The sequence below is a fragment of the Morus notabilis genome, unplaced genomic scaffold (genome assembly GCF_000414095.1).
Source record: "Morus notabilis unplaced genomic scaffold, ASM41409v2 Scaffold406, whole genome shotgun sequence".
NCBI classification, from domain to species: Eukaryota; Viridiplantae; Streptophyta; class Magnoliopsida; order Rosales; family Moraceae; genus Morus; species Morus notabilis.
The window spans coordinates 500,748-516,797 of record NW_010364333.1 but is presented as its reverse complement, the minus strand read 5'-3'; the positions used below and the strand labels follow the sequence as shown (position 1 = coordinate 516,797).

The 16,050-nt window shown below is 33.4% G+C and overlaps 2 protein-coding genes and 1 pseudogene across 2 annotated transcripts; 2 read left to right on the top strand and 1 right to left on the bottom strand.

Annotated features, from left to right (window-relative positions):
• The first annotated feature begins 845 nt into the window (after positions 1 to 845).
• Positions 846 to 2,108, top strand: LOC21401821 (secoisolariciresinol dehydrogenase). The gene is made up of 2 exons (XM_024171065.1): positions 846 to 1,057; positions 1,177 to 2,108. Exons 1-2 carry the CDS (start codon positions 1,020 to 1,022, stop codon positions 1,994 to 1,996), a joined length of 858 nt encoding a protein of 285 aa, XP_024026833.1. The 5' UTR covers positions 846 to 1,019; the 3' UTR covers positions 1,997 to 2,108.
• A 3,640-nt stretch (positions 2,109 to 5,748) lies between these two features.
• LOC21401820 (tropinone reductase-like 2) lies at positions 5,749 to 7,359 on the bottom strand. Its single transcript, XM_010106505.2, has 2 exons — positions 7,247 to 7,359; positions 5,749 to 6,544 (listed from the first exon to the last, which is right to left on the bottom strand). The coding sequence occupies exons 1-2, from the start codon at positions 7,279 to 7,281 to the stop codon at positions 5,749 to 5,751; spliced, it is 831 nt and encodes a 276-aa protein (XP_010104807.1). The 5' UTR covers positions 7,282 to 7,359.
• A 4,234-nt stretch (positions 7,360 to 11,593) lies between these two features.
• LOC21401819 lies at positions 11,594 to 12,546 on the top strand (annotated as a pseudogene).
• The last annotated feature ends 3,504 nt before the right edge of the window (positions 12,547 to 16,050 follow it).

Below are 16,050 nucleotides of genomic sequence, written 5' to 3'. Positions count from 1 at the left end.
GGACATTATAATATCTTTCATGTATTCGGTAGTAGTTGGAGCCTTCTTGCGAGCGTTTATTCCATGTTGATTGTTTCTTTTTGTACATGGCACTACTGCTCAAAGTCATGTTACACTTACGGTCAAAAGCTGCCTAATTTCTTTTTTTTTTTTTAAAGAAAAAAATTACATGACACGAAATTTAAAGAACAAATATGCTAGGACTAGTACTATTCAATATCATATAATTAATAAAAGGTAAATCAACTCTACGACACAAGAACTTGATTCAAAATAATAAATAAATAAAAAATCACCAGTGTCATCTCACCCTGCACTCATAAAAATTTCATGAGCCACTAATATAATGAGAGGATCGCTTCAATCCAATTATTCAGTTTCGTACGCAAACTACCATAGGACTAATACTATACATACTATTATTGACCATGACACAATAATTTAAATCTTTAAAAAAAGCACTTCTATTCATCAATATTATGGTGCTAAAACTCCGTTACTCACATAAAATGAATCTTGTTAAGTGAGTAGATAAGACACAACCAAGCAAAACTTGCCATTATGTGTGATGAGATGAATACCACTTTTACTTTAAAGATGTTATATATATCATCAGTAACGTAGTCAGAAATTTTTTGAGAAGAGGCTAATAATTACAGTAAAAATTTAAAGAGTATAAAATTATAGTTTTAATTTTTCAGGGCTTTGTATAATTTTTCAAAGATATTTTTATGTAAATATGGGGGAAAAAAAAGAAAAAAATTGAGGGGGGCTCAAGTGATAACTTGGCTACGTTCCTATATGTCATGTCATATATTCTAATTCATCCAATGGGTAACCAGCCTGTCACTATAATGTCAGTACTTTGATCAACTTTTTTCTTTTTTTCTTTTTCGGTGGAAGTACTTTCATTAACTTTCACCTTCTATAAAGTAACTGAACACCACTTGTGTAATAACCAAGGCTTCTGATCTACACGATTTCATCAGCTTGATTTTGAACAGACCAATTCCTGAAAGATGAACCTAACATCCTCAGAATCTCCCACTGCCAAAAGGTAAGCCATTTTTAATTTCTTTTCATTCCTTTATCTAACGAATTAATTTAACTACAAGTTCTTTAACTTCATCAATATATATCATGTAAACTAATTGATTACTTGATTAACTATTGCAGGTTAGAAGGTAAAGTGGCGATCATCACCGGCGGCGCCAGCGGACTCGGTGAGGGTACCGCGAGGCTATTCGTCCGCCACGGCGCGAAAGTCGTGATCGCCGACATCCAAGACGAGCTCGGCCTCTCACTCAGCCAAGAACTCGGCCCGAGCGACGTCGTTTCCTACGTCCACTGCGACGTCACGAGCGATTCCGACGTGAAAAGCCTCGTCGACTTTGCGGTGTCGAAGCACGGCAAGCTCGACATCATGTACAACAACGCCGGCATAACCGGCGACTTGGATCCGACAATCCTGGGCTCCGACAACGATAACTTCAAGCGCGTGTTCGAGGTCAACGTTTTCGGGGGTTTCTTGGGCGCCAAGCATGCCGCCAGGGTTATGATCCCGGCGAGGAAGGGCGTGATCCTCTTCACGTCGAGCGTGGCGTCGGAGAGCTGCGGGGAGTCGCCGCACGCCTACACGGTGTCGAAGCACGCGGTGGTGGGGCTGATGAAGAACCTGTGCGTGGAGCTTGGACAGCACGGAATTAGGGTTAATTCAATCTCGCCGTCCGCCGTGGCGACGCCACTGCTGAGTAATGCGATCGGGATAGAGAAGAGCGTCGTGGACGGGTTAATTTGCACCTCGGCGGTCCTCAAAGGCCCGCCACCGGGGCCCGAGGACGTCGCCGAGGCCGCTGTGTACTTGGCCAGCGACGAGGCCAAGTATGTGAATGGAGTGAATCTCATGGTTGATGGGGGTTATAGTACTACTAATCCCTCCTTCGGTATGGCTTTGAGAAGTTTGATGCCTCAAAATATGTTTCTTAATTCTAGCTAGTTTACTAATTGGAAGCAATTAATAGGGGTAGGTTGATTTAATTATTCATGGAATTACTTTTTATAATATTGGGGACCTTTTAATTTGATGAGAAATCTAGCTAGTAATATTATTGTTGTCTGGTATTTAGTTTGAATTTGTTTGATTGCAATTAATTATATATACCCTTCTATTTAATTTGTGATTGACTAGCTAGGCCTTTTTTTTTTTTTTGAAGGCCAATTTCCGAACTCTCTAGTTGTTGTGTATGTTTGTGCTTTGCGTATCACTTTATTCCCCAAAAATATCCCTGTGCATAATATCATTAACATATGGTTATGTATTAAGAAAAATAATGCATATAAAGAAGAATCCAAAGTTAATTTTCACATAAAAAATGCTAAGAATATGTCAATTAATGGATTGATATATATATATATAGTAGGGACCACAGACCAGGAGTGATCAGAAATTTTTTTCTTTTTATTGAAGTGAATATTATCATCAAGATATGAAATTTGAACTACTGAGGCAATGAATAAGGTTGTGTGTGTGGTGGACAGTGGGCCAAGATCAGGTCATAAAATATTTTTGCCAAAAAAAAAATCATGGGAAAAGACGGGTCGATGGGTTGCGATGATATTTTATTGCAAAGGAGATAAGTTTCAATCCAAAGGCGTTTGACTCAGATGTATCTCTTTATTTTTTATTTTTATTATTTTTTTTTTTTTTTTATGTACCTCTTTATTTGTATTGGAGGCTCATGGCCATCACTGTCATCGTCATTATTTGAAATCTCCACAATAGAGATGGTCCATGACATCATAAGCATGGGTACATGCCGTTTTCTTACCCACCAAAAGAAAAAAAAAACAAAAACAAAACAAAACAAACAAACAACTACGATAGGGTAGGATCAATGCTCGATACAGTTCTGTTTTAAACTATTAAATTTGCAATAAGTTCTATTATTCATATTATTGATATAATTATGATAGCCTTAAATGTTTAAAAACATGAACTATTCGGACTTAAAGAATAACTACATAGATTTTGTTGTAGGGAACAATCTCACACTCCATGTCAGGTACTAGATGAGCACCGCGTGACACAGTTGGAAGATTAATAATCATGTCAGTTCAACATCAAGGAATTCACAAAATGAAACTCGGTAAAAGTCGACTGCAAGATAAGCGGGAGATCGACCGTACAGAAGAGTCAAGATAGACAAGAGGTCGACCATACAGAGGCATTAAGACAAGTGAGAAGTCGACCGCTCCAAGTAGACGTAAGCAGAGATGGCCTGATAAGTGCCTGAGGAACCAATTGCACGCAGTCCGAGGAAAAATTGAACCTGTAGGTATCTTATGTGATTTGTAAGCAAGCAAAGTTGGTAGGGGAGCAGGTGAAAGACCATTGTTGACTGACAGAAACTCCACCCACCGAGGACCACATCTAAAAATATGAGACAATGTGATAAAGTGTAATGATGGAAATGACAAAAGTTGAGGGAGGATAGAGTAAATATATACATGAAAAAATAGCGAGCCAGGGGGCTCTCAATCTGTAAGAAGATTGTATTCTCATAAGATAAATATTTTTTCTCTCCTCACAGTAAACGTAACTCTTGAACAAAAGAACCACTATAAATTCTGGTGTTCTTTCCTCTTATTTAACTTTAAGAAAAAAAAACTTCTCAAAGTATAATTAAGCCGTTCCAATCACATTAATCGCCTCTAAACCTGAATTAATCCAGTTGACGAAATTTCACCGTCAGAAGTATCAATGCTGCATTTTTTTGCTCACTGATAAGGATGGAAAGAAGATTTGGATTGAGAATGATTCTATTTTGGTTGATTTTATTAAATCCTGCGGTTTAGATCATGCAATTTCTTAGAGATACAAATCTCGTTGGTTGTTAGCATGTTATTTTTTTGGGACAAATGGACTATTTTGTTTCGCGCGTCTTTATGGAGATAAACATAGTGGCTAACACATTGGCTTTCAATGGAATTAATCTAAAAAAAAAAGTTTTGTGGTTCAATGCTCTTCTCTTGTGTATGGACCTTTTTGCCTATCATATTGAAGGCTTGCCTTTTTGACGTTTTTCTTCATAGATGGATTGTTTTGGACGGAATTCTTAGGTTATCATATTGATCATGCACTTTTTTTTTCTCTCTCTTTCCTAGCTTTTCCCAATGGGTTTTTACCTGTGAGGTTTTTAAGGAGGCCTTCATTAGGTACATGATCATTAGACGATCACCGGCGAGAAAACCTTCATTTTCTGTTATTGCCTCCTTTCGTGCATGTTTAGTGACAATAACAGGAAGAGAACTTGGGAATTAACCATAAATTGGTCGTGAGTTCGTTGTACTTGGGGAAAAAAAAAATTTATCGCTGCGTAAAGATGTTGTAGTTTTTTGTGAATCTTGTCGTTTCTATATTCATTGCATTTTCTTTTCTCTCTTTTTTTTTTTTCTGGAGAAATGAACATGCTAAAACAACAACTTTTCCATCCATATCCTTAGATATAACGGCTTGTCATTTTTTTCCTGAGAAAATAAGTCATGTCGTATTTCTTGCTAAACGGTAAACGATTTTTTATTTAAACAAAAAAAAAAAAAAAAAAAAAAAAAAAAAAAAAAACTCATGTCGTTTTCTTAGTGAACGGCAAACGATTTATCGTGTCTCTTAGATCATTTCATTTATTCTAGAGAGTAGTTCTAAAGACATCACTTTTAATCTCGATTTTTTGTACTAACTGTAACTTTGACTTGTAATCTTTTGCTTACCCACCAATAAAAGAATCCCTAACTTTATTCTATGCATAGAGAGAAAAAGAAAAAATAATGGCGTTTTGTCTAGACGACAAAAGGTGAAATGATAAATTTAAGCCACATTCAATTTTATCTTTTTCAGGTTTCTTAGTATGAAAAGACAAAATAACTCCAGTTTATAATAATCCAATTTTAGCTGTTTCAATCTTCGTACAAAATGATGGACAAATACCGGCTCAGATTTAAAGGGTCTTCATTTTTACGTATATACATATATATATATAATTAATTAAGAAACATAACCACATTCATACTTTTGAACGTAAACAAAAAAAATGAATGCTTCAGATTTTTGTACATCCAAAAAATCATGAGTAGTGTACTACAGCAAACCAATTGATCCAGAGTATTTATTTATTTATTTTTGCTGGGAATTGATCTGGAGCTTGAAAAATGACTCAAACCCAGTAATAAATGATCTATTGAGAACGCTAAGAGCAAAGTACACTCCAAATTAACCAGAAAGAAGAAGAAGAATGAATCTAGGCACATTAATAATTTATATATACAGCAGAATTAAATCGTCGTCAGGGGCAGAGAAGCTTAATTAATTGGTGAAATCTTCTTCAAATGGATCTTCTAATTAGTCCTATATAATACGGGATTGGGAAACTTGATTAATTAGCTAATTGACTTTCAAGTTGAAATTGGATTTGGAGGACAATTGTTTAAAAGACAAAATGGCCCTTTTATTGTTTTGTTTCTCATAATTTATTTATTTTACATTTCTATTTCTTTGAATTTGCATTTTCAAGTAATTAGGATGTGCAAATTACATAAGTAGTACTCTTGTTTGGCCATTATAAAATGATAGTATTGTTCCACATAGGGAAAATTAATACAACGTCCTCTTAATATGAATTAAAACACATTACCAATTAATAAACACAAACACGCAAAAAAAAAATATATATATATATATATATATATATATCTTCACTGAATTTGATTAGAAGCCCTGATCATGAGCGTAGGATTGACAATACTAAACCCACCATCCACCATAAGATTCAAACCACTCACATAATGCGCCTCATCACTAGCCAAAAAAAGCGCAGCCTTGGCCACATCCTCAGCCTTTAGGACATGCCCTTTGAGATTTCCCAATGCACTAATTTGCTGCTCTAATTCCTCCACTTTGACACCCTCATTACCACCCGTCGCCATGTGTGTCACCACTCCAAAAGGCGACACGCAATTCACTCTAATCCCATACTGCCCTACTTCACCCGCTAAGTTCTTTGCCAACCCTAACACGGCGTATTTCGACGCAGTATAAGTGTGAGTCCCGAGCCCAGCAATAGAAGTACATGCACTAGAGGTGAAAAGAATGCACCCATTGCCCTGTGGTATCATAACCCTAGAGGCGTGTTTGGCTCCGAGAAAAGCCCCAACCAAGTTGACTCTGATAACTAGGTCAAGGTCAGACTTTGTGGCATCCAAGATGCTCCCGAAGGGCTTGTCTAGGACGCCGGCATTGTTGTACATTATGTCAAGCTTTCCATATTTAGCGACGGTGGTGTCTATGAGATTTTGGATGTCATCCTCATTTGACACGTCGCAGTGGATGTAGTAAACGTCTTCTGATCCGAGCTTCTTAGCAAGAGCTTGGCCTTCAGCATCTTGGATATCTGCGATTACGATTTTTGCTCCGTTTTCGTGGAATACTTTCACTGCGCTTGCTCCTATTCCTCTTGCCCCACCGGTTATGATTGCCACCTTTCCTTGTAACCTGATCATGAATTATGATATATGGAGTGAAACAAGTGGAGATTAACAGGTTAACAATTGCGTATGTAAATCCTATGGAAAAGGTTAAGATCGGAAAAGATGAATAAATATAAACAAATTAATTATTGTTTAGTTGAATGACTTTGTCTATAAAAAAAAAAAAAGGAAGTTCTGTATCATTTATACAAATATTTATAAATATGATATTCAATAATAAAAATCTCTTAGTCGCGTACCAAAAAATGTTATTGCCGTCTTCGTTTCATCCCAACTGGTTGTAAGAAAGGATTATGAAGAAAAAGAACATTTTCTCTAGAAAGATCAAATTATAAACGTAATATTTTATATATTGGATACTTGGAAAAAAAATTATCATTCGTCAATCGTAGTAATTAACCATGAGCTAAACAAAAACTAACTAAGTTCCTGCAAACATATCAGGAATATATAGTTCTATTTTTGAATTTTCAAATTAATCCAGAATTATTTTCTTTAAATTAATAAATAGTTGGTGCATTTTTTTTATTCTTAACTACTATTTATATTACTCGGCTCATGCATGTACATCACACTAAACAAATCTAGAACTAGAATTTAACATAAATATTGCATGCAAGACGATATTATTATTAACTAGTCTCCAAAATTAACAGCAATCTTAGTTTGTGTAGCTAAAAAGAAAATTTACAAGAAAAAATGTTACCTTCTGTTTGGTGTTGCAGAAGCAAGACTCCCCATGTTTTAGGACCTAAAACGACTAAAATTCAGCAGGTAAGAAGGAAAAAAGTATTTGGGGGTACTTTTCTTAAGCTTTTGCTCTTTCATTTAATAGAGTTTGCTTATATATAACAATCACCACCGACTTTATAGCAATTTTGATAGTGAACGTAACTAAAAAAAAACTTTAATTACAGAAATATATGATTTTAGAACTCGCCGTCACGAGTTTAAAAAATCAATAATATGAAATGGACCGAATCAATTTGTATTTTAACAAGTAATTGAATCTAGATTTCGAGAAAAATTATATAATTAAACTGCGGATGAAGAAAATTTCCATATGAAAGCGTGATGTGTTTAGTACTTTTTTTTTCCTCATTCAAACTATGATGTAGCTAATTAAGTATATTTTTAGCTTCTTCTGGTGCCAAAAATAAATCCATAATTTACATTGATATCATCAAAGAAGTTGACAATTGTGTCTATGAAATGAAAGATTTATAGAAATTGCGTGGTGACTTCATATATATTTTTTGCGTGGATGTTGGTGCCTACGACATCTGTATTTGGTATTCTCAAAATTCAAATACTAATTCCAAGTTTCTAATTAATTTTCTTTTCATAAGATTTCTCATCTCCCACGCAAATCTTAAGTCGTCTGATATTTCTTTCGTTACTTTTTATGCACAATAATTCTAAAATTTTCAACGAAAAAGGTAAATGTGTTTAAGTCATAGATTTATACTCCATCGGAATCAAATTACGGTACCTATCTTTATAATTAAACAAACAATAATATGCAAGTCAACAAATAATTAAGATAACATACATAAAGATTCAAAAATGTAGATTAATTAATTAAGGTCTCGTAAATAATTAGTCAAACTTGAGATAATAGTATAACTTAATTCTTAGACTTGAAAGTTCCGTTAATCCGCGTTTGCACCTACTAAATTATAATACTCCTGAACTATAATGAGCCAAAATATATATTAGTCTATTAAACAATTTTCTTAATAATATATTGTTGAACTAAATTATTCGTTAATCATGCATTAATCAATTACTCACTAGAATTTGTCTTCACTTCTTGCCGCTCGCTAGAAGTAGACTTTGAAATATTTCCAAAGCAATTAATTAGCTCTCCATCAATACGACACATATACGAGACCCTATTAAACAATTACGTGATATTTTGAGCATGTTATTTTATTTTATTTGCTGCTTATTCTTGATAATTTTTAAGTAGGAATTTCGTTGCAACAAACCAATGAGACAAACAGATTACAACAAGACTTTAAACATGGAAAAAGAAAGGGAAAGGAGGGCAAAATCAAATACCCTTTAAAGTGCATGAGTTTAGATTTTTACCCTTTTATTTTTTATTAATACATTTTCAATAAATTAATTAATTATTAGTCAAAAGAGTATTAATAAAAAAATGTTAGGGTTGCTAAAAAAATTGTAAACCAAAAGCATTGATAAAATGATCTATTTGTTAACCAATAAATTTTGCGAATTTGGATGCTCTAAACATGTTCTCTTTTTAAGGGTAAGTTCAATAATTTTCTCAAAAAGAAAACAAATACATCACACTAACTATGAAGAAAACCTTCCAAAAAAAAATAGAAAAAAGAAAAACCCTACGAAGAAGACCAAGGAACAAAAGAAACAAATTAAGTAAAAATAAAACATAGTCTAGCTCTCTAAGGCACTTAAATTTAATCAGTCAAAAATATAGAAGATATGCTGGAGGAGAATATAGAATTCTAAGAGACTTGAAAGCCAGAGGCATTGACGATAAGCAATTTGGCAGCTTTGTCGGCAAAAGTATTGCTAATTCTTGCAATGTTGCTATTGATGACAACTTAATTAAAACTTGATTTTATTTGTAAAGGATTTAAATAATTTTGAGTCTCACATCGTTCAAATGTAAAAATAAACACTAATTTATAAGGATATTGAGTCATCTAGTAGGAGTTCAATAAAGAGAGAAAGAAAGGAGGGAGTACAAATTATGAAAATAGAGAAATTAATTGAATAGACGCTAAGTGCCAAAAATAAATGGTTTTAAATATTGAATTAAACTAACGAGTATGAAGGCCAATTCAATTTCAGCTCAAAAGAAGCATCTAACGCCACAGTAATAGAAAACGAAAAGTAATCAAAAGTGGTGAAATATTCGTTTTAATGATGCTACTATTAAAATTAAGACTCATTAATCTAATGCTTATATAAAAATTTATGTTTCAGATATACGTTTGCTTATCATAAAAAAGGGGGAAAAAAAACGTACAATTTCCCATGGTACTAATGTAGTATTACTCATGAAAAATCAAAGGCATAAAGTGTGGGGAAAGTAATATAAATTACAAGCTACCTTTTCTAATACATTATCAAAATGGTCAACCTACCTGGTGATAATTATCTGTTTTCATAATTAATCAATTTTGTATCATCTCTTATTTTGTGCCTTTAGTTTATGTGACTTCTAGGACACATGTTTGCTCCTATTAATTTGTTTCTGTGTAATTATCTTGTCTTGGTGCTATTATATGTGTATATATTAAGGACTTTAGAAAAAATGAAATATTAATAATTATATAATTTGAACTATTATATCTATATTAAAAATTGTTTATTTTTTATTTTTTTTTTCTAACTTAACGTGATTTTAATAAGACTTAATTATCTAAAACTAACTTCATTATAGAGAAATTCTACCGAAGAAAGTCCCTTCAGTTTTCGGCCGCCCATACGTTTTTTTCCACGGTGAAAGTCTTGTCTTGAAATGTTGATACCTTTTCTCGAATAACTGTTCATCTTAAAAGTACAAGTCTCTAGTCAAACCTGACAACTTTATACCCAAAACAGAGATGAACAGAAGAAAGGTGTGGGCACAAGATAGCTTGGTGGGGAAAAAAAAATTTATGTTAAAAATACTATTTTATTCTATCGAAAGAAACTGTTTTAGTTATTGAATTAGTTTTTAAAACTAATCCAACAATTAAAAGGTGCAGTAGTTCCTATTACTGGGGTAATATAGCAGTTCTTAGCATGAGAGATTTTAAAAAAAATAAAAAATTTTGAAATTTATCACTTTAAATAGTAAATTTATACCTGGATCACCACTTGCACATTCCAACAATTCTTGGAGATGGTTGGAGGAAATGACTCGCCAAAGATCGACTTGAAAAATAGTGTCGACTAGAGAAGCATGACGGCTGGAAACTAACAGAGACCGCCATGGATAAATTAGGAAGAAAGCGCCCTAAAATTCTGTGAAAACCAAATCCGCTATATCAAGAAACTAAGGTAAGAATGAGATCGAGGTTGGAAAATAAGGTACCTAAAATCATTTAAGGAAACAAGTAACAATTAAAGTCAACTAGAAACCAAAAAAGAAACTCCCCATTCAACTAGTCAACCGACATCAGCTCAAAAAAATGACCAACGTAGGAGGCTCAAATCATCTCCAATAAATATGAGATTGAACAGCGAATTGGAGATCATTCATCCAGTCTAATTTCTCTAAATTCTCTATCCGAAACATCTTCATCCTCTTATCTAATTGTCCTTTGTAATTGTATTTTTTAGTCATTCATATTACAGATGAACTACTATAAATCTGTATATTCATTTATTCTTCTGCACTTTATTTTTCCGTTCTAGGGTTTTAGCTTTCGATTGACTCGAGACCAAATCGGTCTGCCAATTCCCAATTGACGACCAGAAGCAGCTATTAGACCTTTACAATCACTACTAGTATTTAGTCAGTTATAAACTCGTATGTTAGTTCCCAGATCAGGTATCTTAAAAAAAAATAATAATAATAAAAAATCAGACCAGTCTCGATTTTCAACACAAACCAATAATATACGAAAAAGCAATTACAATAATCACCGAGATTTAACATTAAAAAAATAAAGTTATTTGACGCAAGAGATCATCTTTTGTAACTAACACAAAAAAATCAGCAAGGGCCGCAGGACATAATATTTCTTTCTTTAATTCCCTCGAGTTTATTATATATAATGCATCTCGCCATCTACTCACCAAGCAACCATAATAATTATTCTCCATTTTCATGTGCGCTTTCAAGTAAAATAATAATGCTGAAACTTTATACAATATTCCAGAACTCCTTTTCTTTTTCTTTTTTACTTCTGGAACGCCATTTTGTTTTATACTTTCTACCAATACAACTTTTGGGACACGATTATTTTCATAAAGCCAGTACTGGCCTACAAAATCAATCATATAATCCCAATCGCCCGGGGCAAAATTCCCAGTTTACCATAAGGGTAAACAAAGAAGATTAAGCTGAAAAATGACCGCTTCTTCGTTAATCTCAGACCCCATTGCCAAGAGGCAAGAAAAAATATTCACATTAATCAAACAATATTCATCCTTATTATTAACAAACAAAAATATGACATGTAGTAACTTTTTTCCTCCAAATTACGTAGTTAATTTTGTGTTTATTATGACTTTCCTTTCATTTACTCAAACAGGTTAGCAGGAACGGCACGGCTCTACGCAAGGTACGGGGCCAAGGTTGTCATCGCCGACAGCCAAGACGACCTCGGCAGCACTGTCCGTGACAGCATCAATAATCTCTCTCACAATGATGCCGTTTCCTTCGTCCATTGTGATGTCACTGAGGAATCTGAGGTCCAAAACGCCGTCGACTTTGCGGTCGAAAAGCACGGCAAGCTCAACGTAACGTTCAACAACGCAGGCACCACCGGAACCCTAACCCCGACCATTCTCGACGTCAATCGAGCGGACTTCAACAAGGTGTTCGACGTAAACTTACGTTTACGGCTCTTTCTTGGGTGCCAAGCATGCGGTTAGGATTATGATCCCGGCGGGGAAGGGCAGCATCCTGTTCTCGTCGAGCTGCGCCTCGGTGGTCCATGGAGACGCGCCGTACGCTTACAAGGCATCGAAACACACGCGCTGGTGGGGCTGACCAAGAATCTTTGTGTGGAATTAGGTCAGTACGGGATTAGGGATAATCGTATTTCGCCTTTTGGGGTGGTGACCCCTATGTTGTGTAAGGCAATGGGGATGGAGAAGGAGGCAGTGGAGGAGGTGGTTTCCGCCACGGTGAATTTGAAGGAGGCGACGGTGATGGCGGAGGATGTGGCGGAGGCAGCGGTGTTCTTGGGGAGTGATGAGAGCAAGTATGTGAGTGGGATGAATATAGTTATAGATGGGGGTTATAGTGTTACCAATCCTGTTCTTAGAGAAAACATGACAAAGTATTTTGGTAATTAATTGAGGTTATAACGAGCATTTCAGGACTTATTTATCTCTATTTACTTCCTCTTTAGTTTTTTCATTTGTTTGTTTTTTTTTTTTTTGTCTCAAATTTGAAACAAAAGGTAAAGTGAATGTGTAATTCAATATGACATTTTTTTTTCTTTTCTTTTCTTTTCATATTAAAAATTAGACGTTAAAGAGTATTAAAAATTGAAGAATTCAGTAGTACGTAGGGGTAAAAAAAATCCCCTAAATTGGTAAATTTTTTAATCAATTTTAACCAAATTTTGTTAAACTGCCATATATTTTAATGTTTTGCTTGTTTGTAGGGATTTTTTGCGTAATATATCGTAGATTTTACTTAAATTTTGACTCATATAAAGTTGATAACTTGATACATTACATATATGATATATATATATATGTGCAATATGATTTTTCTTTTTTATTGTGTTTTGTCTTTTATGGGATTGAACATAGTCATCGTTTGGTGTCTCACGGAATTTCACAAGCATACATTTCAACACGTTAAATTGACATTACCTAATTATTTCAAAGGGGATCAAATTTGAGACATATTGGTTGGTAGGTACGGATGTTATCATGTTATATTTAATTTGGAATGCAACAAATTGAAATACTATACTTGTGCATTGACCATGTTTATAGATTTTTATAATATCATCATTCACCAACCTCCAGCTGGCATTACGAAGATGTAGGTATCAATGTATTTGATTTCTACGACATTGTGTATTCCATGACAAGACACTATATAATATTTTATTTTGGGTATGAAAATAGAAATGAGAAATTTTGAGTGTCGTGTTGAAACTGTCTTTGAGATTATATGTGTTCTTGTAAAGAAATTATATTAAGTATAGGAAAAAGTAAACTATGTTTGGTTATACTTTTGAAAATACATGTTGAGTATATAAGTTATAAAAAAACATAAAGAAAAAAAAATAACTTTTAATTGTTTCTATATATAAATATATATTTATAAAGTAGGGTATGAAAACAATTTTTCAATTTGTTTTTGTTTCATCATTAATTACAAAACAAACAGAGATTTTAGCACAATTGCGCCTTGAACGATAATTTTAGCACAATTGCGCCTTGAACCTATCGTTGGATTAGCGTATTACCTCTTAAAATTTTGATTTTGACAATCAACCTCCTAAATTTATAAAAATTATTGCAATGTGCTCATTTTACTAAATTTGTTCAAATCTTTTTATTAGATTTAAGAGTTTAAAAAAGTTGAGGAATTAAATGATTTGTGTTACATTTGAATTAGGATGTTGAAATCTTTCGTCGAATGTGCTTTTTCGACACTAATTTAACACAATCATCGTCAAAATGAGGCATATTGTGATAATTTTACAAGTTGAGGGGCCAACTTGTGAAAATTAAAAGTTTAAGGGGGCCAATTGTTAAAATCATACAAGTTCAAAGGACAAATATGTAAAATACCCAAACAAACACTATATCAAAACTATTTCTAAAAACACTTTTATTGGGAACCGTGTGAAACTTCTTGACAATAGGACCAAACTGGGTCAATACTTTTGCTCTCGTTTCGCTGGTTTAAAGTCTGTTGATTTGAACTTTTTTGTTTGATGTGTAGTTTAAATTGTAATTTGAATTAGTGTTTGGATATGCAGTTAAAATGTTAATCTAAATAAGAAATAAAATTTGAATTTGTGTTCGCTAGATGTGAAAAGCAAAGAGAGTGAACACTTTTTTACTATTTAAATATAGTTTGAATATTTAAACTTAAGGAAGCAATGAAACTCTAAATTGGACAATTTAAGTCAGTTTAAACGCAAAATATAATTTAGATTATGTGTTTATTAAACATGAGTCTAAAATGTACTTAGTGTTTAAACTGAGTTCGGATGAGTTAAACTAGTAAAACTAACGAGATTTGTGAAACATTGGAGAAAAAGGAAACAAAGATAATCGAGTTGTACAACACGAATGCAAGAAATGGTTGTTTTCTATTTCTCTTTCCCCTGAACAAATCATAGGGTTGTACACATGATCCTAATTTATGAGAATTTTATAGTAGGGTATTAAAACCTACTTATAGGATCTTGTTTTAAACTTTCTCCATCCTTTTTGCATACATATTTCATTTCTCCAATGAATTTAATTCAAATGAAGTGTTAAAGAACATACACTATTGGTATCCGTAAGAAGCGCCTCTAGTTTATGTGTATTTTACTTTTTTTTTAAGCCTAATTTACATATAAAAGTGATACAACCACTATTCCAAAATTAAATGGGTAAAAATAAGTCATTATTTTGTGATCGGGTTGGTACCAAAATTTAATTTGTTCATTTCAGGATGTCGGTGTAAAATTAACTACGTGGTTGAGGTTGAGTTTATACTCTTAATGAAGTTCGAGTCTTATAGTAGCTAAAGACATAATTTGAAACTTCACCTAAGTGAACATAAGAAATGGTGTCGTTCCTAATAAGACCGTGGTTTAGTCTTATAAATGTTCATGAATCCAAAATAGAGCACAAGGCTGGAATAGTGCTAAACGATTGGGACAGATTTTTAAGTCTAGGATAACACATATGTGATATATTTTCGGTATTTGCTTAAGAGACAAAGTTTAATGCAAAGCACACTGTTGTCTAGTAAATACTTTGAAGTATAGTCACTAATTGGAGGTTAAAATCAAAAGATAACTACAAGTATGTATGTGTTTATCGTTGATAATTTTGGAGAAATATTACAATCTAGTGGGGGATTGTTAGAGAGATTGTAATAGGTCTCTTCAAATCGTTGCAACCATTTGTGATATGTTTTCACACATATCTGAACACCTACTAACAATAGATATAACTATTGTAATAGATATATTAATCCATGAAAAGATACATTTACATTGAGAAAATTACCTCTATGTGAATGGTTGTGATGATTGAAAATGTTGTATTCATTCTTGAAATGGTACCTCTCTATGTGAATGGTTGTGATGATTAAAAAGTTGCATTCATTCATGAAATGATACCTTTATCTTTATTAATTATCCAAAAAATTTACATACTTAATTAATGTTTTGAAACTCAATATTATTGCTAGATATTGTGTTCAAGGGTTTGCTGTATCTTGGGAGTAATTTACCATTAAAACTTATTAGCAAACTTTGAAAAGTAAGGGCAAATAAAATCTTAAAAGAAAATATTCCTATACGACTCAAACACTCTCTTATTTTCTGTATTCTTTTCATCCTCTACACACAAATTCTCTAACAGGGCTTGGTTCTACGGTGCGGTGGGTCCAGACAGTGAAACAGAGTCGCAGCTGGTGATGGGCGGCAGGGTCATGAGTAAGGGTGGGTAACATATTAGGGTCTTGGTTTGTTTCTAGGTTTGCAACTAAGGACCAAGAGGAAGACGACCTGAGTTTTTTATTTTTATTTTTGAAATAAAGATTTTTTTATATTTTTAATTGTTTTTAATGTTTAATCAGTTTTACAAATTTAATTTGAATTTTAATAC